Raw genomic sequence first — 23,815 nt, 5'->3', positions numbered from 1 at the left:
GTGATTTTTCCTCTTTCAGAAATTTGGTCGATAAATTTCCGCAGTCAAGATTCGCTAGAGTGCTTTCTTCCTGATGTTCTCCTGGGGTGCTCAAGGAACTGTTGCCAATCTGTATCGGAGTCAGCAGGTGCGGTGTCTCATTACGGATTTAGAATTCTGAATTTGGAATTTACAGAAAACATGAAAGAGTAAATTTGGATAACGAGCCTGAGCTAACAAAATTTTCAAACACTGGAACCCTGCCAACAATACCAGACTCTGAAGACACATGTTTCTGATTTCTGACATCGCCCCAAATTAAGTAATATTTGAGTTCAAAGACAATTAGATCTACCACCTCTTATTTGCATTTCGCTACTTTTTAGTCGGCCCTGGGATGAAGGGGATCATAAAATAAACTTACAGCTCGTAAAATACTGTGAAGAGCAGCACATATAACTCTTTTGTATTCGCCTGATTCTCTTGATCTGTGGTCTTAGGTGATGAATAATAAGTCGAAATTTGAAATCTGAAAAAAATTTGGCCGAAGAAGCGCCCTCTAGCAACAACAGATCGCTTGAAATTGCCCTTGCGCTTATTTTCAGCAGAGTTTACCGACTAGTTATCTCATTCCAACAAGCTATACCTAAGCTGTGAATTGTTTCTCAAAAGGTCGCCACTATTATCCCGTCCGATGCTCAATAAAAACTCATGAAACGAGGGCAATCTTGCCAAAAATAGCTCAGTAGTGCTTCAATAATGTGCAAAGATTTTTCATTAAAAACGTTGAGTCAATCAAAATGAAAAGAGTTATTTACAATCCGCTCCTGGTTCTCAGTATCAGACTCCTGGTAAACTGAAACAGCGGCAAGGCTATCCATATCATCGTCAAGAACTCTATCATGGGACAAGTAAACAACAGAAACAAGCATTACTTATTATGAAATCTATATTAAACTAGCTGTATTTTTGTGGTTTTATCCCTTCCCTGACAGATTCAATCTCAGTGTCCTCCGCGGCAGTAGTCTTTCCATCGGAAATAATTGCTCCGGAAATGTGAGAATTCTCGGCATCAGAGAAAATTGGCGTTTCCGGCTTCTCCAGGTCAAAAACTCCTGCTTTTGATCTGTGAAGTTCTTGTGAGCTGATATGCGCTCTTTGCTTCAATTTTAAAGAAGTTCTTCTATCTAGACGCGGTTTCGGTGGCACTTTCGGACTACCAGAAGAAGGTTCCTGAGCAGGTGGCAGGCCTTCCAGCTCGTTTCCAATCTGAAGCTCGTGTGGATTCGGTGCGTTATTGTCTGACGGTGGAGGTGGGAAGGAAGATAGCATATCTGCATTTTTGCTGATGATCTCGTCCGCAAGATCTGACGTTTTTCTTTTTAGGGGAGGAGGAGTTGGCGGCGGAGAAAGAACAAAGTCCCGCGTAGACACATTGGAAGGCGTGCGTGGCTGCGGAGTTGGCGACGGAGAATTGATCAGATCTACTTGACACTTTCCTTCGCTGCCTTTTCTTCTTGATATTTGGCTGCCTGCAAAGTCCAAGCCAGCTTGAATTGAAATGGATATTTCGGCACCAGGTTGGACAATATCGCTGCCTGCATCGGAGAAATCAGTTTGTGCACCGGAACTAATTCTTGGCGGTTTCACAGAGGAGTATTTGCGCGGTTCTTGATTATCGAAATTAGCTATTGAAGCAATAAGCACGGGCTGCTTTTCCTTGGGAGGAACTCTTCTCGGTCGTCCGGACTGGCTGCCTGTCGAGATCTTCCTGTGTGATCCAGGGCTCTATGAGAGATTTGTTATTTGCGCTGTGGGAACAAATTCAATTATCTAGCGACGAAAATATTTGAATTGAGGAATTTGATAGACTTACAGGTGGGGCTTTGCGGATAATTTTCGTGACTTTGACGTCCCCGTCAGGGGGATTTTCTGCTCGTCTACCAGCTGGCGGTGTTGTTTGTACAAAATCTCTGAAGCTATAATAGTGATCATTCTAATTGCCACTTGAACCTGTAGTTTGTTGGTGCTTGGACAAGGTTTCTGTTCGGCAGGTCGGGAGTATAGCGGCTTGACGGATCGTAGTAATGGACGTCAGGTGTTATTACTTCGATGCGGGAGTCCGCGCGCTCACTTGGGGTTCCAGGGCGAGATATGCTGTTTACTGTTATCTAAATACCTCTCAACATAGTTCAGCGTGTATACATTTCTATATTCTACGAACCGAGGTGATTTTATTTCCAGAGAAAGGAGCAGGGCTTCGATTCGTATGGCGTATCGGCGAGGGACTCCTCATCGGGCTCCCAATCCGAAATGCTTGTCTATCCGGAATGGACATCTACTCGCCGTTTCTTCTGCTCCCACTTGAACTCTCTCTCTTGTCTTCACTCTCTCAATCGCTTATTTTTCTATTTTTTCATTTCGTCCTCCTCTAGTTGTGCCGCTCTTCTCTTGAAAACTATGTTAAAATGCTCTGGCTTGGCATCTGGGAGATCAGAGAGATGAGAGGGGCGATGATTTGCAGTTACAGGACGGATTAGGGAGCTCGCTGCTGCACTGAAGTGATAACAACTGAGCAGCTGAAAAGCCTAATTACTCACAAGAAAGACCACTAGAGCCAAATAAAGCTAAAAACACATTCACTTTTTGATCATTCCTGCTCTTTGCTTATATTCTGAATAAGAAGCAGTCACCCTCTCTCGCCAACAGAAAAAGGAAACCACTTTAATTGGAACACTTCAAGTTGACTGTCGACTCTCGCGTTGTTTTAAATCGCTCTAACTTTGCCAAAATTAATTTCCGATCTTGAACATCAAATCATTTAATCAAAGCGATCGAAGTCTTTACATTCTCTTTGAAGCAAAATGACCTTCAGGTGGTAACAAAGGGATAGCTGCGCGAAAGCAGCTGTTTCCGAGAACAGCTCCGCCACGTCCAGCTTACATAAAAGGGGTTATGTTTTCATTTCCGGGAAGAAAACGGCAAAATATGATTTTCCAGAAAAAAATCAACAAGCACGCTATAAAGAAGGCCCGAAAAATGCTGAAAAAATTGAGGGAGAAACACTCGCGACTTGATTCAATTGCGAGGCTCATTTCAGCCCAGCATGGATTTCTAGCTTGTGCTTCTGTATTTGAACAAATGGAAGAGATTCAAAATGAAATCCGATATTTCAACGAGCTTATTTCCGATATCGAGAATCACAACATCAAGACCCATATCCAAATCAAGAAGAATTTTCCTCGACTTCATCTTTACTACGTTTTTAAAACTGTTGAATAAAATTTAAATTCTCATCGAAACTACAAGATTAAGCATGTATCACTGCAATCTAAGCTGTTCGAACTAATCCCGGACAGAGTCACCGGTCGTTCTTAGCTACCACTAATAGCCCCCAGGCAAAGTAAACCTAGAAAGCACCAAAGCTGCTCTGCCAAAATTGGGACTCGTCGGTGAAGCAATTGCTTGCAAATTTGATAGCATTTGTGACACAGAGAAGTTTCTATGATTAGAAATTGCCCATTATGGCAAATTGCGGAGCATTAGTTCGATCAAAGGTAAATGAACATGTTTGAAATGTATTTTAAACGCTTTTAGTTATTAACAGCAGTTCTCGCATTCGTCCTTGTTTTTGCGATCGTTTATCAAGTTCACTTACGATCTTTTCGAGAAACAGGCTCTCAGTACCTAGCAGATGAGAAAGTGGATCCTTGGGAAGTACATGGATCCTCAGAGGAGAAATTCAGACCATCTGAGAAGCGATACAACGAGAGAGTGGAACACGTAAAAGAACGATGCGTTCATTTTTCGGATAATCTTTACGAGGACTGGGCCAATGACAGAGATACCTTTATGGATGTTGTGGTAGACGAAGAGAAGTAAGCTCGACAAATCGTATCATTTCTTTTATCAAATTAAGACGCATAATGTTCTGTGGTGTCCCGAAAGCGGCAACAACTTTGATGAAGAGAATATTTCTGAAATCGTCGTTTCCTCGTTATAAAGACGTTCCCTTAGACGAGATCCGAGACGGACCGAACGGAAAGCTGTCGACTACGCACGGCCAGGATCTGAAATATCTTCACGAATACCCAGTCGAGCAGAGAAAAGGAATCATTCGGGACTATTTCAAGTTCATGATCGTCAGGCCGCCTCTAGAGCGACTTCTTTCTGCTTATAGAGATAAGACTGACCCCCTTTCCTACACATTTTACAACAAAAAAGTAATGGACGCTCTCAAAGATCGCGATTTGGCTGATGAGTACATTTACTTCGATGTTGAAAGTTTCCACCAATTTCTGCAGTTTCTTATGGCGAGAACACCCCGACCGCTTGCGGAAGGAGAGGAAATAGCAGAAGAATGTAAAAATCATATTTCTGCTTTGGTTTTACCGTGTATTTAGCAAATGAACTTATCAGGTCTGAAATGCGCGTCCTTGACCTTTGTCGCCCGTGCTCAATCGACTACGACTTCATTGGAAAAATGGAGACGATCGACTACGATATGGACCACTTGCTGAAAAAACTCAACCTCGGTGTGTCTTGGCCCAGAAAAGATGTAACCACAAACGCTGATTACGTGCGACTCTACTACCATGGCTTCCATCAAGAACATTTTTCAGCTCTTTACGACCTCTATAAGTCAGACTTTGAGGTAATTACTAATTACTGGCTCTCCATTGCTAACACTTTCAAGTTGTTCGAGTATTCTCTGCCTGAAGTTTTGCAGAAGTAGCAGCAGCTCACCAATATTATGAACAACAAACCTAAGTCATCGATTCCTGCCACCAAAACACTGTTCTGCTCCATCATTTGAGCGCTTTCTACCAAGACAAAAGTACACGCTGTATAATATTTATCAATAAAATCAAACTAATATAACGATTTCAATTTATTTTCAACTCCATTCTAACTTCATTGCATGATTTGGGCAAAAATGTCTTTACGCGAAAGACTTCTGACAAATTTTCCGTCCTCGACGACGAAAACGTAACCATTGTTCTGGATCTTTCGAGAGGCGAGACCGATCGAGTCATCTTGGTTTACTGACTTGAATGAAGTCTCATAGCATTTAAGAACATTCGTGTCGAGATTAACGGTACCGGCTAAAATGTATGTAAGCACAGTAAATTGCTATGTTCTTACCCAAAAGATATTCCATCGCTTTAACCTGGCTGAATACACCGCTGATGTTTCCTTCCTCATCGGCGATTGGGATAAATTCGACATCAGCATCCTTCATTGCACTCAAGCCGCATCGAATAGTAGCGGATTCAGAGATGGTTTGGGTCTTTCTGTTCCAGGGAAGGAATCTGACAGTCTGGTTGTACCACTCAGCATTTTGCTCAGGAACTATTGAATGGTGTTATCAACATTTATATTTTCTGGACGGAAGTTACCTTCAGGGGTGAAAAAATCTCGCTCCCACATCCACTCATCCATTAGGTGTTTTGTCATGTAGTTCCTAATCGAGTCTGGTAGAATGCAGACGACACGAGTTCCTTCTGGCATGGTTTTCGCGATTTCTATAAATGATTTGATATCTTTTGCAAAGAGAATAGAATACCGAGAGCGTGGTAGAATGCTGATCCACATGAACCTCCGCAAAGAAGTCCTTCTTCTCTCAAAAGTCGTCGAGCCATTGGCATCGCCTGCTCATCAGTGCATTTTCTCCATTCATCAACATCTAAATAGCAAAACTCGAGTATACGATCCATAAAAGAGAACTTACAGCTTCGGTTGAGAACATCGGGAATAAAATCATAACCGATACCCTCGACTTCGTATCCAGTGATATCCATCGTGTTGAGCGCTGCTGGCTGCGCGAGGATCGAACCGTATGGATCAACGCCGACAACCTTGATTCCTGGAATCTTCTCTTTGAGAACTTTGGCAGTTCCGGCGATGGTACCACCAGTTCCAGCGCCAGCGACAAACACGTCGATCTTGCCACCGGTCTGCTCAATCAACTCAGCTCCGGTGCCGTAGTAGTGAGCGTCGGGGTTGTTCATGTTTGTATATTGATCAGGAATCCAGGCATTGGGAATGCTCTGACAAAAAAATAAATATCAATTAATTCGACAAGGCACCTTTTCAAGATCCTTGGCAATTGAAATATGCGAGTCAGGATCGTCAAAAGCAGCTGATGTTCGAGTTCGAATAATCTCGGCACCAAGGGCCTTGAGAACTCGGATCTTTTCCAGACTCATCTTTTCCGGTAGACAGATGATACATCTTGTTAATGGATAATATAAACAATTCAAAAATGAACGATGATTTATTCTATTTTGAAATTTACTTCTTGTTTTTAAAAATTATCCGCTTCCTGTATCCTTTCACGGCGCACTGGAGAGCAAGACCGACTCCTGTATTGCCAGAAGTAGGCTCAATGATAGTTGTAACTCCCGGAGTGATTTTGCCAGCTTTTTCGGCTTCTTCGATCATGCGCTTTGCAATTCTATCCTTGACCGATCCACCGGCGTTGAAGAACTCGCATTTTACCAATAAATCGCATTTGAGCTTCTCGGCCTTGATGATGTTGTTGACCCGCACGAGGGGAGTAGACCCGATGCAGTTCAACACATTCTCTTCGATTCCGTTTCTCGTCTTTTTTACAAGTAGTTAGCAGCTCATACTCAAAAGCAAAAATGAAAAATACCTGGATGGCGGACATTTTCTCGTTCGAAAAATTTCTCTCCAATGCGAAATTAGCTGCGCGGCACTCGTAAATGACCAAGGGGTGGAGCGTCCATTTTAGGACCAACACCAATTTTATTCGCAAAATAAAAACAACGAATCAAAGTCACACCCTCGCAGACCCCTTTCATAAACATCACCTTTAGTAGTATCCTCTATTACTTGTAGAAACTGGTCCAGATTGTCGGTCCACACCCAAATAGAGCCAGGCCTTGCGCAAAAATTTCTAGGTTGGCAAGCTTTTCAAGCTTTTCAAGGGTCCGTAGTACGTGATCACGTGATTCGACCAAAAAACTTTCAATTACATTTTTTTAGTTGGGCAAAAATACACACACTCACGAAGTTTCAGGCCTTTACTTCAACGGGTTCTTGGGGTTGATTTTTAGCGCGTCGGCCGTAGTCATATTCTATAATTTTATTATTTGGAGTAATAAATTAGTCAGATCAAGGAACCAATTTCAAGGGGGTGTAGCTCAAATGGTAGAGCGCTCGCTTAGCATGCGAGAGGTACCGGGATCGATACCCGGCATCTCCACACTTTTTTCTTTTATTTAGGCAATGCAATCCTTTTTCATTTTTGCTTTAACTTTTACCCTTAGGTAGAAACTGTAGTTCTCTGTTAACGTGGCGCACCCCTAGATCTCGGATAAAACGCCACACTCACTTTATCCATTTCTAGTTCTAATCGAAAAAGTACGGGCAAAGGGTAACGCTACACTCGCCAAGGTTCTCGCACAGAGTTCGAAATCTGATGATAGCAATGGGTAGCATGCTACCATTGAGCAGTCATTGCCTGGTATGTCGATTCAGGTCATCCTCAAGCTATAATCATCATAGTATACGCAAAGAGCAACTTGCGTCAGAAGAAAGTAGAAAAGCAAGTTCTCTTAACTTCTCAATGCACGTGGTCCAATCATTGGACCACGGCGACTTTGACCCCCTGTAATTCCCGTTGTAATTATCTGTTTGACCTGAATTTTGTAATGTGAGCTAACAGGACAAAAACGAACCCCTCTGTGAAGTTTCGAATGAAAACTCAAAAGTGGTGGCGTTTTGCGCCAGATTTCTCTTTCGTTCTCTGGTGAAAAATCGGAACGGATTTTACGATTTACAATTGTTTATTTTTATAGAAGAGGGTTCAAGCTTTTTAGCAATATATTCACGAGATTTTTTACCCGACGGAAACGTCAATTAGAGCCAAAAGTCCTGAGCGCTGTTTTTCACACTCTGAATTCGGCGCGCCGCGCGGGGCTGGATAATGCATTGTGGTCCAATAATTGGACCCCGTGTTTTGAGCGCTTAGTAGCGCGCCCGTGTATTGAGAAGTTAAACTTCTTAGAACAGACTGCAACACGAAGATGATAATATTGCATACGTAAGTTCGAGAAAGTAACCAAAAGCAGTATCTTCAAAAAAACGAGAAACCGAAAAAAGTTAAAAATCCAAAGCTGAAAACGGCAGATGTTATTCGCCGCATTCATGTGGACAAACAACTACTAGGTATGTTACTCCAGAGAGTTCATCATCGGTCTCCAAGATAAAAAAATTGGCTTTTATAAAAAATATGTTGTTTTTTGTAACTAAGTGTGAGCGCAGCTGGAGGCGCGTGAGCTTACTTGAAGTTATTTTTGGAAGATTAACCTTTTCCTGGCCTATTTGAGATTGTTATTAATTGCTCTTTAATTGCTGTTTTTCGAAAAGATTAGATTATGCTAATATAAAACGATCGCAATATGTCTAGAAAGTGATCATAATTTATATTCATGACGTCAAAGCAATAAGTTAATCGGAAGTATTTTTACACATTTACAGATGTTTATTTGACAGGGCGCCCTTAGATCGTGCCCTCATGGTGGCACCTTTTCAGAAAGAACTCCGAATTCCGAAAGAGACGAAAGCAGACTACGAATGCCAATCCATAAACTAGATTGAACCAGAATAAGAGACCCGAGCTTAAAAATAGCTTGATGCGTTCTTCAAATTTTAGCAGAAGCTGCAAGAATGCATAGAATTGTAAAACTCTCCTTCCTTATCTTTGAGGACTAATAAGTGGAAATGAGTGAATGTCAATGTCTTATAAATAGAACTGGCAGAAGCACTTTCTGAGTCCAGACGTGTGCCTGAGTAAATCCTTCGACGCCAGATGACAAATCAAGAGCGTCTTTTCCACGTCGATACGCGACGGAAACAACGTCACAGCTCCATTCCAGAATAAAGTACTAATCACGCTCCCTTGTAATCAGCTTTTTTCTGAATCACTTCTATATAATGTCTATCGACGATAATCTAGTGTTGACACATTCCAATTCTTTGACTCCATAAAAGTTTCAAAAAGGAATGCAAATTATGAATATTTTAATACACTTACCCTCATCTTATGGGCGATTTCTTTGTCAAAGACGAACAGGTTTACTTCGGAAAAAACGTATTTGTAATGAGAAAATGGCCAGAAACTCAATTTCGTTTACTCAAGTTTATTTTGTATCTTGATTGAAACAATGTCCCTTTTTCATTACATTTTTGGACTGCATGGTAAGCTACCATTGACAGTGGATTCTCTTTTAAAGACAGCACCTTGACCCTTGATAATGTTCGATTCAAAGACAACAGACACTTCTTGCGCGTTGATCTTTAAGCAATAGTCATCTGTGAAGCCATATGATTGTCACCGAGCAAAACCAGTAAGTTAGAGCAGGTAATTAGAGAAATTAAGATCGTCCGATTCGAAAGCGCGCCGCTGGTGCTGCTCTGCGGTGGAGTGCTCTAGCTCACTCTCTCCATCGTGTCGCGCGTTTTCTCTACGTTTAGGCCCTTCCCTTAATCGCCAATGCCACTTTCGATAAAAAAATGGAAATACGCAGATTTCTTTTATTTTTCTGTCTAGCACAGATTGTTAACGGTTACAACGTGAACAGAGCCCAGCCAGAGATGCCGGAAATAGAAACTATTGAAGACAACGAAGAGAACGAGCTGAGCAGGAGCGTGCGTGCCAACTCGAATATACGGATAGAGAGCGAACTTTACCGAAGATTCCACCGGCTGAGGAAGAATTACGCTCCCCGCAGCCAGAAAAATAGGGCCAGATACTTGGCCCAAGAGCGAAACCACAAGGCCACCCTGAACTCGCCCCACCACAGGCGACACTTTCAAGGCGACTAACCCGCTACTCGACAATTTTGTACGCTTCTATCTGCACTGCCTGCCAAATAAATGGATATACAACTTTAATACACATTTATTAAATCAGCAAAGAAATTCTAGGATTGATCTCAGTTCGATAAGCATCCATAGAGGGAATTTATATACTCAATAGCAGCCGAAATGAGACCCATTTCGTCCATTTTCTCGTTTCCTAAGCAGCCAGGAAGTCGCTTAAATCATAAAGTAGCAAAATTAAGGCATTGATTATCAAATTAAATCATACCTGGTATAAGAACGTCATGAGTTCATTGATTTGAAACAGTTCCTCTTCGGTGTTTGGCGCGTCTTCAGGTGAATAGGTGAATTCGTAGTCCATATCAACCTCCATCTGTTCAGCCTGCATAATATTTTTGGAGTTATTTCTCAAGATATTCTGAGTACTTTCTGAGAGCAGGTGTGAGCCTCGACACTTTTCACTGATGCAGCGCTTAACAGGTTCAGCCCGAGAATGCAAATCATCACTTCCTATTTCGACAAGCCTCTCAATTACCGTTCAATTTTTAAAATACTTTCTATATTAGACAAGAAAGAATTTATGCAATAGACGAAGTCCCACATTGATTTTTAGTGAGCAACGTAAAAAGTGTTTTTTTTTATATGCTTTGGAGGAGAGCGGATGCAATTAAATAGGTTAAAGGTTCGTTAAATCTATCTTTAGCGGGAAACATGTGTGAGGAGGAGATTTTATGTAATTCTAATAGCAACTTGTAAGAGCTCATTTTCGCACTTGCAGATTATTTTTAGATTTAGTGCACTTTTGAAATTATTGAGCGAAAGCGAATTAGCCTTCTCGGGCACTTGTGAGAATTGATTAAAATACAATTTCAAACATGCAGCCAATAAAGTATATTCCGTTATTTTACGTTAAAACATTTGATTCGAAATGAATAAATCAAAGATTAATTGTGAGTTATTCTGAGTTCGTAGCTGTGGTGTTTGAGAAAGCTTGGCAACGGGCTCGCGTTGCTACGCTCAAGTGTCTCATTTTGACGATTTTATTTTTCTAAATTTTTAAAAGAGAACTTGCTCTATTTCGGAGAGAATGGCGCCAGCCGAGACTAAGCCTCAGAGATCTACACTAGGCTTTACGGTAACTCAATTAGTTGCCCCGAAACTAATAACTTTGGGAAAGCTTGAAATCTCCAGATATTACTATCCCTTTTTTATAAATAATAAAATGTCAAGGTCTCATCCCGACAAGCAGGTGTCAAAGTAGTTGGTCCACCTTCCACCGGCGCTTTCAAGAAGCGAGAAAGTCGACCCACCCAATTCCGAAAGTTCTACGAGCGTGGCGATTTTCCTGTTGCGCTTGAACACGATACGAAGGGCAACCGAATCGCCTGGAAGGTCGAGATTGAAAAGCTCGACTATCATCACTACTTGCCACTCTTTTTGATGGGCTTTGCGAGACAAAACATCCCTATGAGTTTTTCGCGAGACAAGGTGATAAAATTCTTAAAAATATCATTTTTGTGAATAAAATTGTGAAAAAATATGGCTAGGAATCCACGATATGCTTGAACACGGTGGTGCAAAGATCCTCCCCGTAATTCCCCAGTTGATCATCCCAATCAAGAATGCACTCAACACACGCGACCGATCAGTGATCTGTACCACGCTGAAGATTCTGCAACACTTGGTTGTGGCTGGAGATATGGTTGGAGAAGCGCTCGTGCCTTACTATCGCCAGATCTTGCCCGTTTTAAATTTATTCAAGGCATGCATAGCTGGCAAGCAGCGATTTTAAACATGACTTCAGAACGCAAACGCGAACAGAGGAGATGCGATCGACTACTCTCAACAGAAGCGCGAAAACGTAGGGGACCTTATCGAGGAGACCTTGGGCGCGTTCGAGCGTCACGGCGGACCCGATGCCTTCATCAACATCAAGTACATGGTGCCGACGTACGAATCCTGCATCCTCGCGTGATAAAAACCCTACTTATTTCTCCTCATCGTATCGCAACATTATATTTTTGTAATAAAATTAAAATTCATAATTCACATTTTTAATAAAAAAGCCGATATTCGAAATCGAATAGACTCAATACTCGAAAAAATAAGTAGTTCTTCTTCTACTTCGTCGGAGTTTATGACACATCGATCAGCTTTGACTACAATGACCTGGCACAACCCATTGCGGAGCCTTCTTCATCGTCCTCGTTGTCTTCCTCTGCAAGTCTAGCTCCAGCTATGTCGACGAAGAATTCAATGTCGACCTGCTTGAAATTATCCTGAGTAAGAGTGGCATGAAAGAAGTGAGCAAAGCACAATCCTTGATATTTTTGCATTGTATCAAATAAGATTTATTTCCATAAGCTTTGAATAATAAGGAATAAAATCTAGCTAATTACTGCAATGCATGATGCCGCAATTAGTGGTTATCTTTTCACGCATTAAAATGACCACATCCATATTCAGTATAAAATATCTATCATACAGTTTTAAATCATGAATACTCAATCGTAAGAATTTCGTCTAAAACAGTGAGAGAAATTTATTATTTGATTTTTTTCCTATATCTTCGTTTATAAAATATATTGAAAGCAATTTTCTGATTTTCAATTGACTCTTTGGTTAGCGATTCTTGTTTTTTTTTTGACAGTAAGTGAGTCCGACTAATGGGCCTACTCCCGAGTGACAGAAGTCTGCAAGCATTGTTTCCTTTAATAGACCTTTGACACATGCACGACGCCTCCCTTTTGATAATAAGTTCTTCATTCAGCAGAAAGACCTCTACGTTTGACGTATTTTTAAAATTACAGTTCGTATTATATCATTATAAATGATTCATTATTTTGACATAAGCACAAAGAACCACTACTTTTTAAATTTTTTAAAAAATCTTTTAATTTTCCAAAAAGCGTGAGTAACAAGACAAAATGTTGCAGGTCAAGCTAATGGTAGTTAGGATTTTAATGAGTGTAGAAATGAGTTTATTGAGCAGAAAAAGGTGTCACAATCATGTACATCAATTTGGGCGATAGCTCCATCGGAAAGGCCATTTGTTTCTTTCAAATAAATGATCGATAAGCAATTAATTTTCACTCGATGAACGATGTTCGTCTCTAAAGATCTGCCTCGTAGAAAATATCGAGTTTATCTTACTCTATGGGTTATTTTCTGGATACGTTAGTAAGTACGAATTTGCGATTGAAAAGAGTTGAGCAAAGTCAAAAGCGACAAATTAAATTGATCGATGTCAGAGCCGTTTTCTGGGACGGCCGTAGCATGATATAATTTATATGTTATAAATGGCGTGCGGATAAGGGTAGGCTGCCAGTGTGGCTGACAGATCTGACTGTTGGACAGTAGGTTCAGTATTTGTCCTCTGAAGGGCGGACGAGGCCTGGATCGATCGCGCTGCCCTCGGGCGAGTGCGACGCCAAGGCCGAATTCGAGGCTCAATTAATTTCACTGCTGCTGACGCCACCCTTGGCCACACAGACTCACACAGAGCAGATAAGCCGCACTTAGCCGGGTTATAGTTTATGCTCAGTGAGTACGGCAAAGAGAGTCCTCGCGGCGATTCCTGTTACGATCCTGTCTCTCCTCCCTGTAATCGATGTCCTCAGCGGAGGCGAAAACCAGCGATGCCTTCGATAATGATCCGCTAAATCTAATCCAGTCCAACGAAGAACCGTCCTCCATGATTTCAAAGAGATTAGGTTAGAGGGCTCCATATACGATTTCGCATTTTCAGATTCTTTTACAAATTCTTGTTTTTAAAGCCCTCAAATGAAATGTGCCACTTAAAACCTGTTGATAACCAAGAGAGAAGATATTTCGGTAAGTAACTCTTTGCAATCATATTTCCGTAGCAATATCGAAAGCTTTTATCGCTCATTTTGTAAGCATAGGAGTATTCAAAACACGTGATTTACATGATAAAACTCAATTACGTGCAATTGCGATTTTTGCGATTTTTGAATTTGAATTCTAGGCTCTGCTGGTCCATCTTCTCCAGATGTGTCTTCAATTGGTTCCAGAACTCGATCTGTATCTACTGCAGACCGGCGTCTGTCGACGTCTTCAGAATTCCAGGAACAGGTCTTTTGAGTATTTAGACATGCTAAGTTGCTTGAGCAATGAGCTCATGCATCGTTTAATCATTGCGAAGGATTAAATATGTTCAAGTTGCGTGCGTGCGCAGTCTGTCGATGAATGAGTTCATTATAATCTTCAGCGAGGATTCCTCACTGGCTATTTTAGCTGATCCAACCAGCAGAACTTTTACACCTCCATTTTTTATTAAAAAATCTTGATTATTTTAAGCACAATCATAAAAGAACTGTAAATAGCCCAGTGAAAATTTGGATTCGACGAAAGACGTGGATTTTTTCCTTGATGTTTTGGGAATGTTCCGGTGCGTGGTATAAACATTCTTGAATGTAACGAAATTTTAAAGGTCTTGGCTCGGAAACGCTAGAAGAGACCTCGACGCGAAAAAATGCCAAAGCCGTATTCTGATTGCAGAACTTGAAAAAATGAAGTCTGAGAGCGCGGTTTACTTTTCCAGCCTAGAGGCGACTGCTTTTAGAGAAATCACATCAGGTCGCAACGCTGTGATTGCAATGTGCCCTTAGTGTTCTCTTCAGTGAAAAACGATTGACGTCGCGCAACGTGGAACTGACGAGCCAGATACGCAAGATGAAGGCGGCTGAGGAGGAGCGCATCCGAGTTCACTTGGAGAAACTGCGCAAACGAGAGCGCATGATCGACAATCTGGAGCAGCATGCCAAAGCTGCCTCGGCAGAAGACGCGCAAGACCCGTACAAGTAGATTCATTAGATATACACAACGACGATTATATCGTTATCAATCATTAAATGGGGCTCTTAATTGAAAAATGTAGGCATACGACGATTAGAGATTTTCAATGCCGACTGGAGCAGCTTGGTGCGCTCATCGCCGAGCCGAACGTACTCAAAGACGTGGATAAGCCAGTGCTGGACACAAAGGTATTATAAGGAATCGACTAGCACTGATCCAATTTAAGGGACTCGAGCGCATCATTTCACAGGTGAAATTGATCACTCAGCCTGATGTGCCAAGGGTCTACAGACCCAGCGAAGGCGATATCTCCTTCGATTACGTTAACTTGTCTTGGGCGCACTCCCCCGGCGCCAAAGACTATCTAATAAGGCAAGTCATTAAAAAGTGGCTGCTCATCGGTTAATCACCTAATTACTACTGTATTGCTAGATTTTGGATAATCCGAGGTTCAAGCTGCCCCGAGGAGTACGCTTGCACGACGAAGGACAATCACTTTGAAGTGACCGATTTGCAGGAAAGTGCTCAAAGCGCCTAAACGTAATTGCCTTCTAATGGAGTGTTTCCATTCGTATCATGTTCTTACATTTTTAATGAATGAGAAATCGAGCGCTTGATACAAGCCTTCTTCCATTGTCACATTTCAGGTTACTGCCCGAGGGGCCATTGACAGCGCTCCATCCCAATTTTTCAGGATCGGCTTGTCTTTTTGGATCTTTTTCTTCTTTGACTTCTAAAACAAGCTCCTATTAGCGTCCAAAGTCTTCCGTTGCCCACAAACAATCAATTTACACTTGACCCAGAAACTGCCCATCACAAACTGACATTGACACGGATACCTTCAACAATAAGACTAGACATTAAAAATATTGATTCTATCCTATAAAAAGAGCTCTTCCTTGAATCGCGTGCGCTACAAAGGTGAGGATACCAGTTGCAATGTTTCGACGAAGTCAGACAACTCCCGGTAAACTTACTCAAACGAAACTAGTGTACAAAGTTTCAGGTCCTTAGCGAGTCCGATGATGAGTCCTGCTCGTTTCTCCCAAGCGTTAAATATCCTGGGTGGAGCGCAATTCAAAACAGGAAGACATTACTGGGAAGTGCTAATAGGTCCTGAAGAGATGCTACAGTCGGCAAACTGGATCATCGGAGTGAGTTATCACTCAATTCCAAGAAATGCTTGGCTGGGAGCAGTCCAAGGATCATGGGTTCTCCATCACACTCCCAAGGAATGAGGACGCAATTATGATCGGTACAATATATTCATCTCGAGCTATGTAAGCAGTTTTGCATCCGTATAAAAGTTCCTGAAAGCGCGCTCAGCTGAACTAACGAAGATCATCGAGCTGGAAAACATCCATTTGCAGAGACTTGGAATCTTAATGGACTGCGACTCTGGGCGCATAAATTTTGTAGACGTCGATAATAACAAATTGGTTCGCACTAAGTTCCTTACGAAAGACGTATTTACTTCTTTAGATTTTCACATTTGTCGACAAATTCACTCAGCCTGTTCTTGCCGCGATGAATCCAGGCTATCAAGGAGCTCAACTTCAACTAAGGAATGGATTTTCATAATGTATCTTCTATATTGTCTTCAATTCAAGACAATTCAGCACAATTCGGAAATCCTAACGAGATCGGGCCTACCACTGCCATCTTCTATACCTTCCTGATTCGAAAAAATCGAGCATTTATCACGGACCCTCAAATATTAAACTTTAATAAATTATACTTTTATATTGACCGTGTGCGTACTTTTTTAAACATTGCAGACATTTTCTAGACTAGAATTGAGGGAATCAATGTTGTGGGCATTTTTAGGGAGTCAATTAATACTGCAATTTGAACAGTTGAGATTTGATGAAAGAGAGATAGAAATGGCGGAAACGGGTGAACCTTGTTGACTTAGTCTGGATTGTCTTGCAGCCAGGTGGCGTCTTTTATTTTTATGTTTTTAGATTTCGCTGTTTCTGGTCTGACCGGCTGGGTCGACCAGAGGGTCAAAAGCTCGCACGCCGCTGAATCCGTCCATTCGCACTCAAGACACACGAGACACACTCTTCTCCTTCTTCCTTCACTTTCACTTTTCACGCGTGCAAGGCCGCACTGTGCAATAATTTCCAAAATGAAGTCGGACATGTCTGAGAGTGGATCCGTCTGTGGCACCCCGCTCATCTCTGAGCATAGCATCGACCAGAATAACAACCAGGTATCGAAAACACCGCTGAAACTTACCATATCCTTTTGAAATTCGCTTAAATTTCCTTCAGGTTCCAATCGCAACCAGCACGCCTATCAGAAACTCCCCACGGGTAGGTTTCTATCATTCGAGCCGATTCAAAAAGTCAATCGCGCCAAGAGAAAACAAAAAAAAAATTGGGCGCTTCACAATAAATAAATCATGAATTCACTTTTTCAGGAAGAGCTACGAACCCTCTTCGTTTCCGGCTTACCCCAGGATGTCAAAGAGCGTGAATTCTACCTCCTCTTCCAGGGATTTAGCGGTGAGTACTTGTTTTTTGCAAACAGAGATATGTGCGGATCGGAGACTTATGTAAGCGATCATTTCTTCTCCCTTCTTACAATTTATGAGAGAGACGTTTTCAGGTTTCGAGTGTGCCATCGTAAAGCAGCCTGTCAGGAACGTAAAATTGCCCAACAACCAACCACTTGGCCCGGTGGCCTTTCTAACTTTCGCAAGCCGCAAGGACGCGGAACAAGCCAAGGATAAGTTCCACGGGTTCGCCCTCGATCCATCGGTTGACAATCTAGTTATGAAGATTGAGTTTGCAAAGGTAAGACTGTTGTCACACTCGGCTCGGGTAAATCATTTGATTCAGGCGAATACGAAATCCCGCTACCGTAGCCGGGAGTCCTCCTCTCTCTCTCCCCTCTCATTGACGCTCGGATCAGAAGCAAATCAGGGAGTGTCCACTGCTTTTCCTCTTTTCCAGGTAAAGATCGAATATTGATAGAATTGCGGGTAAATGATAATTCAAATTTAGGACCCGTTCACGCTCCCCCCCTTCCCCCACTGCCAGTCGCACTCCATGGGCGCGCACCCCGTAGCCATCGACGCCGGGGCATTCTGGGTGAGTTACTTCCCTCTGTTTTTTGAATTTAAAAGTTTTAGCCCCTCTCCTACCAAGACTTTAATCAGTTCCCGATTGAGGCTGGCCTGGCGCCGATTCTTCTGCCCTCGGAACATCTCGTCCCAATTCCCGTCTACGAGCCACGCGCTGTCGGCCGCAAGACGCGATAAAGAAATAACGCCCAGGAACTCTACTAGTAGCTTTATTATTTTACGTGAAGCACTGACAATAAAACTTTCTATATATTTACTGAAAATGTGTACTCTTGTTTGTACATAAAAAGCATCCCTCTTGAACACACGTTAGGGCCGAGCGGCTAAGCATAGATTGCAGATTTTAACCGATTGACAAGCAGAAAAATCTGTATTTATTGAAAGAGTTTCATAAAAATCAAGGGACCGTCGATTCCCCTGAAAATCCCTTATCATAAGTTCATTCATGTGGTCTGTGTAGTGAAACGATTCCAATGAGACTGAAGTTTAGGGATAACCTTCTGGATAACCTCTTATTTTGGGTTTTTCGAGAAGTGATGCAGATCTTCCGTAATCGCTGGGGGCCAATCAGGGCGGAAGATTCTCCTAATCCGACCTATCCGCCAAAAACTTCCACAATCGGTTTCGATCGTCAGTAGAAATGGGCAAGTTTAGCAAGGCACTTTTTATCTTCCGCAGAGACTACAGACTCTTCGACAATACAGGATGGATTGCGGCGGGGAAGGCGTCGGAAAAAATCATTCCAGGTAAAGCGCCCGCGGTAGTGTTTGTTTTGGCCAATAGCTTTAGGAGGCGCTCTTTATGAACTTTTTCCACGCTTGATATATCAATCCCATATGGGATTGAAAAGTTCTGTTTGAACTAGGCACGATGTGTCGACCTTTCCGAAGGTTCTCTCTTGGCAGAAAATAGCGCACAGTAGACTCAATATTCTTAGTCTGAATTTAACTGTACGTGCTCGTATTCTTGCCAATAGAGACACTAGGGACGTTAATTTTTATCACTAACAATTGGTATCATTCTAGGCGTTTTCTGAAATGGCTAATTTTTTCTTAGGGTTACTCCTTATGGTGTTTTCACTGAAAGCTTTTCAGAAAGTTATTCTGCTCCTTTGTTCACAATATCTTTCAGCCTTCATCTTCACCCCTGAACAGATAGATGATTCGAAGAACAGCTACAAGAATCACAACTGCGTGCAATTCATGATCGAGTCGCTCAAGGATCTTGACCAACAGCTTTCCGGCAACTTGAACCTCTTCTACGGAGACAATGCAGAAGTTGTTTCGCACATGATTGACGAGTTTGGAGTCGAAGCTGTCTACGTCAACGCAGACTACACTCCCTATTCGAAGAAACGCGATCGTGAAATTGAAGGAATTTGCGAGAAGAATGGCATTCCCTTTGTCTCATCTCATGACATGTGTCTCGTTGATCCAGGAAAAATCGCTCTCAAGGAAGGCACAAAATTTGAGCCTTCTTTTTTCAACAAAGGTATAACTTTAACCGTCTAAAAGGAGAAAAGAAAAAAAGAAAAGTCATTTAACTTCAATTCAGTGATGGAACTGAGAAAGACCAAGTCGCGACCGGCTCCAGAAGTGCCTACTGAAAAGATTCCGAAATCGAAATACTCAATTGACTGGAAAAGAACGATGAACTTCTACGATCCGAACGACAAGATTGAGCTCAAGGGAGGGCGATCTATCGCACTAGAGATCATCGAGAGAGTAAAGACGGACAAGTTTCAAAAGCAGTACGGATGTGTGCCCACAGCATTTCGAGAGGGAACATTTCCGAAAATGAAGACGACAGAACTGGCGGCGTATCTAAGATTCGGATGCGTGTCTAGCAGGTGCATGGCCATATAGATATGGATATATACTTTTGTAATTTTCAGGGAAGTTGTTGAGGAATGGGAAAAGCTTAACAAACGTATGCTGATCACCCAAACGATTCGACGCGACTACTGGGTACACATGTTCCATAACTTTCCACACCAGATGGGCATCGGGGAGCCCGGTAAGTGTCTCAAACTCAAGTTTGAAGACGTCAAGTGGAATGAACGCCAAAACGAGTTGTTCGCTGCGTTTGAAGATGCTCGCACTGGCTTCCCATTCATCGATGCGATGGTGACGGAGTTGAAGACGCGTGGCGACGTTCGTCACTGGGCCCGACTCTGCTTGGGTAATATTTTTCTCATTCTTCGCTTTTCAAAATCTTTTAGCAAACTTTCTGACGAAGATCCTCCACGTGGACTGGCGCAAGGGCGAAAAATTCTTCGCCCTTCACCTTATCGACTACGATCCGATTGTAAATAACGGCAACTGGCAGTACTGCGGTGGCACCGGCACTGGCATCGCGCATCGACCCGATATCTACAACCCCTGGAACCAAAGCAAAAAGTTCGATAAAAGTGGCGAGTACATCCAAAAGTGGCTTCCGTTTCTCAAGAAAGTCGGCGCCGCACACCTTCATTCTTGGGATGACAAGCACAAACTTTACAACCTCGACAAGATGGACTACGTCAAGCCAGTGGTGGACTACGCCAAAGCGAGAAACTATACTCTCACTATGTTCAAAGTCTAGCAACACAAGAAACTCAAGCATTTACTGCCAGAAAGCATTTGTCACTGTCAAATTCCCGAATAAAAATGATTCCCGTCTATGCCGTAATGCGTATCTTCAATCGATTCAAGAATACTCCATTACAAAGTGTAAAATGTGTGTACGAAAGTCAACTGTTGAAAAGAGTGAGGGGGATAAACAAACTTAATTACTTGTCAGAGTGCCCACAGTAGAGTGACAGAGCGAGCGCCTAATACCCGGATGAGAATTTTCCGTTTTTCGACAATTTTGCTCTGCTCCGCGGCTCAGCCAGGAGATGACTCTCCAGAGTTTTACATGCAGAGAGAGATCGACCAGCTGAAGGATCAGTTTCCGGACTTGGAAAACTTCGAGCCGTTTTTGGAAAGAGAGAGCAGACAATGGAATCAACGAAGACCGCAGATGTCAAATGAAACGCTGGATGAATTAATGCAGCTTTATGTAGATAGCGTTCAAGAGATGAGAGATGCTTCTTTTGGACCCTTATCGGCGAGGGTTGATCAGCAAAAAGTATTTATTTAGAAACTCAACAGATGTTTAACCCTCTTTCTCGACTGGAAGCTCGGAAATCAAACGTCTGGTCAAGGCTGTGGAGGATTTTTCCCTCGGCTCTGCACTCTTCGAAAAGGGACAAAATTATTTAAAAGTTTTGGATGCTCTTCGTCATTCTTATATGTATGTTCCACGCGATTACAGCGACGTGTTTACTTCTCTCAAGGACTTCGAAATGTTCCTCAAACGGGCAAAAGACGATATTCTTGATGAATTGCAAAATTTTATTCAATTTGCCGAAGATGCACCATGGACTGCCCGGCAGACTTGCCAAGGTAGATTTTTTAATAAATCTCTTTCTAAATTTCTTCTAGAGCATCGCTATCATCATATCGTGCATTTCTTTAAAACTCTAAGTCATGTTGCCCATGACAGCTTCGAGAGTAGCCTCAGACTTGCTAATAAGTTCACTCACATTCAGGTACTTATGATTTTTGTTTATAAAACTGAGTCATTTTTAAAGGAAGCGCTTGACAATTACGCAGAGAGGGCGGCAAAGGAACTACCTTATGAAGAGCTGGAAGGATTAGATCTGATGGACGAAATAAGCCAAAACATTTCTTACAACAACGCGGACTTCGATGAGCTCAGTTCTTGGTACTACGACACTCACAAATTCTACAAGCACAAACTTATGAACGCGAAGAATGAGCTCAATCAGCTTGTCTTAAGTTTCGGAGTGGAGGATATTCGTGGGGATGCGTTTATTCAAGGCATTCTGTTTACTATTCGATCAACTATGGAAAAGTACAACAACAATGTGCACCTGATGAAGCTTGCAACCAATGAAATGGCAAATGCTAGAAGTAAATGGTTATTATGTATTACAATGCCAGTGTTCTTTCACTCTAAATGTGATTTTAAATGTAGAAAATTTATTGGACAAATATTCATAATCAAAAATCAGACACAATACGTTCACAGCAAAAGATATGTTCCCATCGAAGCCGGTCTGGCTTGAGAAAGCAAAACTTGCGGAGAGAGTTTTAATGGCGAAACAGGCAGCTGATTTGGCTGAATTGCGAAAGATATCTCAAATTGACGTTATTAAAATGCAAAAACGGATGAGCGTCCAATCAAAAGGAGATGTTTCCAAGCAAAATCTAAGGATGTACTTGGCGAGTACTGGGTACCCCGACATGGGCCGCGGTGTACCCATCACGTCAATCCGGACTTTGTTCGTATCCCTCTTCAAGATTGCGGGCCACATGTGATTGAAGAGCAATACCGCGAGGAAGAGGACGAGCAAGTCGAGAAACTTGCAAAACTTATCAAAGACCTCGGAATGATAAGATACAACTTCAACAGGAAGATTCCGTCTGATTACGCCTCTCTGGAGGATATGCTGGCGAAAATCGGAAAGGAAAAGCAGCATTCGTTGGGAAGAGCTTCTCTGCACATAAGAATGATTCCAGAGCAAAGTGAAGTAATGAAGACATCTGAGCTCTTCCGACAGATCCTTACTCTTTCGACGGTGGACGAATTCGTTCCGTCAGATGTCGAAGGCATTCGTGAAGAGTTTCCGGAATACGTTAACAATGGCCATGTGTATGCGAACCTTACACAGATTTACGTGCCAAAAGCAGCCAAGTACAAGAATATGCTAAAAAGAGCATTCTTTCTATTCCGAAAAGCTAGAGCTCTGATGAAGAAAACTTACGAAGATAACGATCGACTTTTTAAAGAGCAAGATAAGAAAAGGGCTTGTATCCACCAATATTTAAAGCAAATTGCATCGAAATAGACTGGCGTCCTTCTTACAAGCCACGAAAAGCTTTCAAAAAAATTGGCAAATCAGTACGACATGAACTTACTTTTTGATTTGACGCAATCAGTTTTCAATGTTTTCAAGCAGTCGGCTGACTATTTTTCGCGGTATGTAGAACAAATCGTTCACTACTGGGAAAAGCGAGTTGGCCACTTTGAGGTAAGGAACAAGCTTTGATTTCATAACAGTTTTTCGAGGACGTGAATTCTCAAATGTGCAGTTCACGGTACCCGCGCACTTTGAGCCATTTAGGCCGCCTTCCCTGCATTGTCAAAGCTCTTTGTGATCAGCGGTAAGTGTATTTTTCGTTGGTTTTCCATCCACATAGTACACCCACTATTCGGTTATATTTCCTAAGCATTGACAACTGTTATTTTATGAGACTCATTCTGCTTGTAAAAGTGACAGTGCGACTTATCTGGATTGTAGAGACGACCTCACTGGCGCAGATCTAAAATGTCTATTGCAGGATCAGTGGGTAGAAGCCAAAGAAGCCTTCGAATCCATTATTAGCGTCATAAACTCGCAGGTATGTTATTTTTACTTATCAAGTATTGTATCGACTGATTCGCAAGATATACATTTTCCTATCAATCGTTTATACGATTACATTATGATAAGATCTCTGGTAAGACTAGGTTCTTAAGACATTGCATGGAGAGTCAGCAAACCGTCGCTCAAAGCGAAGACGCAAGAGCGTAAACGAACACTTTCAAATGGATGAGATCGAGCTGGACAGACGAACTTACAATTACCTGAAAAATACAACTGAGCGATGCATAATCTCAAAGGAAGAAATTGAACTGACTAATCTCATGTGTCACAACGTATTCATCTGCAAGGAGGAACAGTGTGCACTTCCTCAGCCGTCATCTGATGTGATCTACAGGGTCTGCGCCAAAAATGGCACACCTAAGGGACACAATTGTAAAATTGGCAAGTCTAATTCTTAATTCAATTTAATTATTTTGCATTATTTAGAGTTTTTGTTTATAGTATGAAACTCGTAGAAATTATTTTTGCTAAGGACTATAGTCATTGAAATATTCAGAAGACAACGAAGAAATTACTGCCGCCATTCGCTACAAGCAAAAAATTTTTACGAATTACAACCTGCGCCATCCCTGATGCTTCCTGACTGCGTGAGAAAAGCC

The 23,815-nt window shown here is 42.0% G+C and overlaps 8 protein-coding genes, 1 long non-coding RNA gene and 1 other non-coding gene across 11 annotated transcripts; 7 read left to right on the top strand and 3 right to left on the bottom strand.

Annotated features, from left to right (window-relative positions):
* Positions 1-936: 936 nt before the first annotated feature.
* On the bottom strand, positions 937-2,620 carry LOC145709232 (uncharacterized). The gene is made up of 4 exons (XM_081786910.1): positions 2,204-2,620; positions 1,993-2,150; positions 1,856-1,952; positions 937-1,767 (listed from the first exon to the last, which is right to left on the bottom strand). The coding sequence occupies exons 1-4, from the start codon at positions 2,315-2,317 to the stop codon at positions 937-939; spliced, it is 1,200 nt and encodes a 399-aa protein (XP_081643036.1). The 5' UTR covers positions 2,318-2,620.
* An 805-nt stretch (positions 2,621-3,425) lies between these two features.
* Positions 3,426-4,842, top strand: LOC145710616 (carbohydrate sulfotransferase 11-like). The gene is made up of 5 exons (XM_081788405.1): positions 3,426-3,536; positions 3,577-3,857; positions 3,899-4,341; positions 4,383-4,633; positions 4,676-4,842. The coding sequence occupies exons 1-5, from the start codon at positions 3,504-3,506 to the stop codon at positions 4,712-4,714; spliced, it is 1,047 nt and encodes a 348-aa protein (XP_081644531.1). The 5' UTR covers positions 3,426-3,503; the 3' UTR covers positions 4,715-4,842.
* A 15-nt stretch (positions 4,843-4,857) lies between these two features.
* Positions 4,858-6,742, bottom strand: LOC145710614 (cystathionine beta-synthase-like). 2 transcript variants are annotated; one of them, XM_081788402.1, is made up of 8 exons: positions 6,638-6,742; positions 6,307-6,585; positions 6,069-6,215; positions 5,711-6,029; positions 5,546-5,665; positions 5,379-5,504; positions 5,125-5,331; positions 4,858-5,084 (listed from the first exon to the last, which is right to left on the bottom strand). In XM_081788402.1, exons 1-8 carry the CDS (start codon positions 6,650-6,652, stop codon positions 4,894-4,896), a joined length of 1,404 nt encoding a protein of 467 aa, XP_081644528.1. In that variant the 5' UTR covers positions 6,653-6,742; the 3' UTR covers positions 4,858-4,893. The 2 variants fall into 2 exon arrangements, with proteins under 2 accessions (XP_081644528.1, XP_081644529.1); XM_081788403.1 differs by having other exon boundaries at positions 4,858-5,091; positions 5,132-5,331.
* A 395-nt stretch (positions 6,743-7,137) lies between these two features.
* TRNAA-AGC (transfer RNA alanine (anticodon AGC)) lies at positions 7,138-7,210 on the top strand. The gene has a single exon. It is a non-coding gene; the product is annotated as a tRNA-Ala (tRNA).
* Positions 7,211-9,894: 2,684 nt separating this feature from the next.
* LOC145709942 (uncharacterized) lies at positions 9,895-10,243 on the bottom strand. Its single transcript, XR_014134968.1, has 2 exons — positions 10,100-10,243; positions 9,895-10,046 (listed from the first exon to the last, which is right to left on the bottom strand). It is a non-coding gene; the product is annotated as an uncharacterized LOC145709942 (long non-coding RNA).
* A 585-nt stretch (positions 10,244-10,828) lies between these two features.
* On the top strand, positions 10,829-11,883 carry LOC145710615 (parkin coregulated gene protein-like). Its single transcript, XM_081788404.1, is given in 5 exon segments — positions 10,829-10,966; positions 11,062-11,263; positions 11,266-11,319; positions 11,379-11,593; positions 11,636-11,883. Coding segments are annotated over 5 exon segments (690 nt in total). The 5' UTR covers positions 10,829-10,918; the 3' UTR covers positions 11,807-11,883.
* Positions 11,884-14,526: 2,643 nt separating this feature from the next.
* LOC145709231 (uncharacterized) lies at positions 14,527-15,187 on the top strand. Its single transcript, XM_081786909.1, has 4 exons — positions 14,527-14,654; positions 14,732-14,837; positions 14,876-15,021; positions 15,082-15,187. Exons 1-4 carry the CDS (start codon positions 14,527-14,529, stop codon positions 15,185-15,187), a joined length of 486 nt encoding a protein of 161 aa, XP_081643035.1.
* A 1,453-nt stretch (positions 15,188-16,640) lies between these two features.
* Positions 16,641-17,991, top strand: LOC145707882 (RNA-binding protein with multiple splicing-like). The gene is made up of 7 exons (XM_081785466.1): positions 16,641-16,864; positions 16,926-16,967; positions 17,075-17,159; positions 17,263-17,450; positions 17,496-17,609; positions 17,661-17,747; positions 17,789-17,991. The coding sequence occupies exons 1-7, from the start codon at positions 16,781-16,783 to the stop codon at positions 17,915-17,917; spliced, it is 729 nt and encodes a 242-aa protein (XP_081641592.1). The 5' UTR covers positions 16,641-16,780; the 3' UTR covers positions 17,918-17,991.
* Positions 17,992-18,320: 329 nt separating this feature from the next.
* Positions 18,321-20,394, top strand: LOC145706676 (deoxyribodipyrimidine photo-lyase-like). Its single transcript, XM_081784102.1, has 5 exons — positions 18,321-18,486; positions 18,872-19,231; positions 19,295-19,589; positions 19,635-19,921; positions 19,962-20,394. Exons 1-5 carry the CDS (start codon positions 18,381-18,383, stop codon positions 20,321-20,323), a joined length of 1,410 nt encoding a protein of 469 aa, XP_081640228.1. The 5' UTR covers positions 18,321-18,380; the 3' UTR covers positions 20,324-20,394.
* A 2,292-nt stretch (positions 20,395-22,686) lies between these two features.
* LOC145707714 (uncharacterized) lies at positions 22,687-23,815 on the top strand. Its single transcript, XM_081785279.1, has 5 exons — positions 22,687-22,820; positions 22,859-22,953; positions 23,091-23,190; positions 23,309-23,597; positions 23,713-23,815. The coding sequence occupies exons 1-5, from the start codon at positions 22,698-22,700 to the stop codon at positions 23,787-23,789; spliced, it is 684 nt and encodes a 227-aa protein (XP_081641405.1). The 5' UTR covers positions 22,687-22,697; the 3' UTR covers positions 23,790-23,815.

Source organism: Oikopleura dioica, chromosome XSR (assembly GCF_907165135.1).
Source record: "Oikopleura dioica chromosome XSR, OKI2018_I68_1.0, whole genome shotgun sequence".
NCBI classification, from domain to species: domain Eukaryota; kingdom Metazoa; phylum Chordata; class Appendicularia; order Copelata; family Oikopleuridae; genus Oikopleura; species Oikopleura dioica.
The sequence above is the reverse complement of the archived record's forward strand: the minus strand, read 5'-3'. Positions and strand labels throughout refer to the sequence as shown.

Coding starts and splice junctions, on each gene's coding strand:
- LOC145710614 (XM_081788402.1), bottom strand. Junction 5,666..5,710: donor CGATGTTCTCAACCGAAGCT/GTAAGTTCTCTT, acceptor TTTGCTATTTAG/ATGTTGATGAATGGAGAAAA. Junction 5,505..5,545: donor AGCATTCTACCACGCTCTCG/GTATTCTATTCT, acceptor AATCATTTATAG/AAATCGCGAAAACCATGCCA.
- LOC145709232 (XM_081786910.1), bottom strand. CDS start 2,317: ATGTCCATTCCGGATAGACAAGCATTTCGGATTGGGAGCCCGATGAGG. Junction 2,151..2,203: donor CTGGAAATAAAATCACCTCG/GTTCGTAGAATA, acceptor AGAGGTATTTAG/ATAACAGTAAACAGCATATC. Junction 1,953..1,992: donor CAAGCACCAACAAACTACAG/GTTCAAGTGGCA, acceptor TTATAGCTTCAG/AGATTTTGTACAAACAACAC.
- LOC145707714 (XM_081785279.1), top strand. CDS start 22,698: ATGAACTTACTTTTTGATTTGACGCAATCAGTTTTCAATGTTTTCAAG. Junction 22,954..23,090: donor AAAGCTCTTTGTGATCAGCG/GTAAGTGTATTT, acceptor TCTGGATTGTAG/AGACGACCTCACTGGCGCAG. Junction 23,598..23,712: donor GGGACACAATTGTAAAATTG/GCAAGTCTAATT, acceptor TGAAATATTCAG/AAGACAACGAAGAAATTACT.
- LOC145709231 (XM_081786909.1), top strand. CDS start 14,527: ATGAAGGCGGCTGAGGAGGAGCGCATCCGAGTTCACTTGGAGAAACTG. Junction 14,838..14,875: donor AGCCAGTGCTGGACACAAAG/GTATTATAAGGA, acceptor ATCCAATTTAAG/GGACTCGAGCGCATCATTTC. Junction 15,022..15,081: donor GCCAAAGACTATCTAATAAG/GCAAGTCATTAA, acceptor CTGTATTGCTAG/ATTTTGGATAATCCGAGGTT.
- LOC145706676 (XM_081784102.1), top strand. CDS start 18,381: ATGGGCAAGTTTAGCAAGGCACTTTTTATCTTCCGCAGAGACTACAGA. Junction 18,487..18,871: donor GTCGGAAAAAATCATTCCAG/GTAAAGCGCCCG, acceptor AATATCTTTCAG/CCTTCATCTTCACCCCTGAA. Junction 19,232..19,294: donor GCCTTCTTTTTTCAACAAAG/GTATAACTTTAA, acceptor ACTTCAATTCAG/TGATGGAACTGAGAAAGACC.
- LOC145710616 (XM_081788405.1), top strand. CDS start 3,504: ATGGCAAATTGCGGAGCATTAGTTCGATCAAAG. Junction 4,342..4,382: donor AGAGGAAATAGCAGAAGAAT/GTAAAAATCATA, acceptor CCGTGTATTTAG/CAAATGAACTTATCAGGTCT. Junction 4,634..4,675: donor TCTATAAGTCAGACTTTGAG/GTAATTACTAAT, acceptor AACACTTTCAAG/TTGTTCGAGTATTCTCTGCC.
- LOC145707882 (XM_081785466.1), top strand. CDS start 16,781: ATGAAGTCGGACATGTCTGAGAGTGGATCCGTCTGTGGCACCCCGCTC. Junction 17,160..17,262: donor CCTCTTCCAGGGATTTAGCG/GTGAGTACTTGT, acceptor AGACGTTTTCAG/GTTTCGAGTGTGCCATCGTA. Junction 17,748..17,788: donor TCGACGCCGGGGCATTCTGG/GTGAGTTACTTC, acceptor TAAAAGTTTTAG/CCCCTCTCCTACCAAGACTT.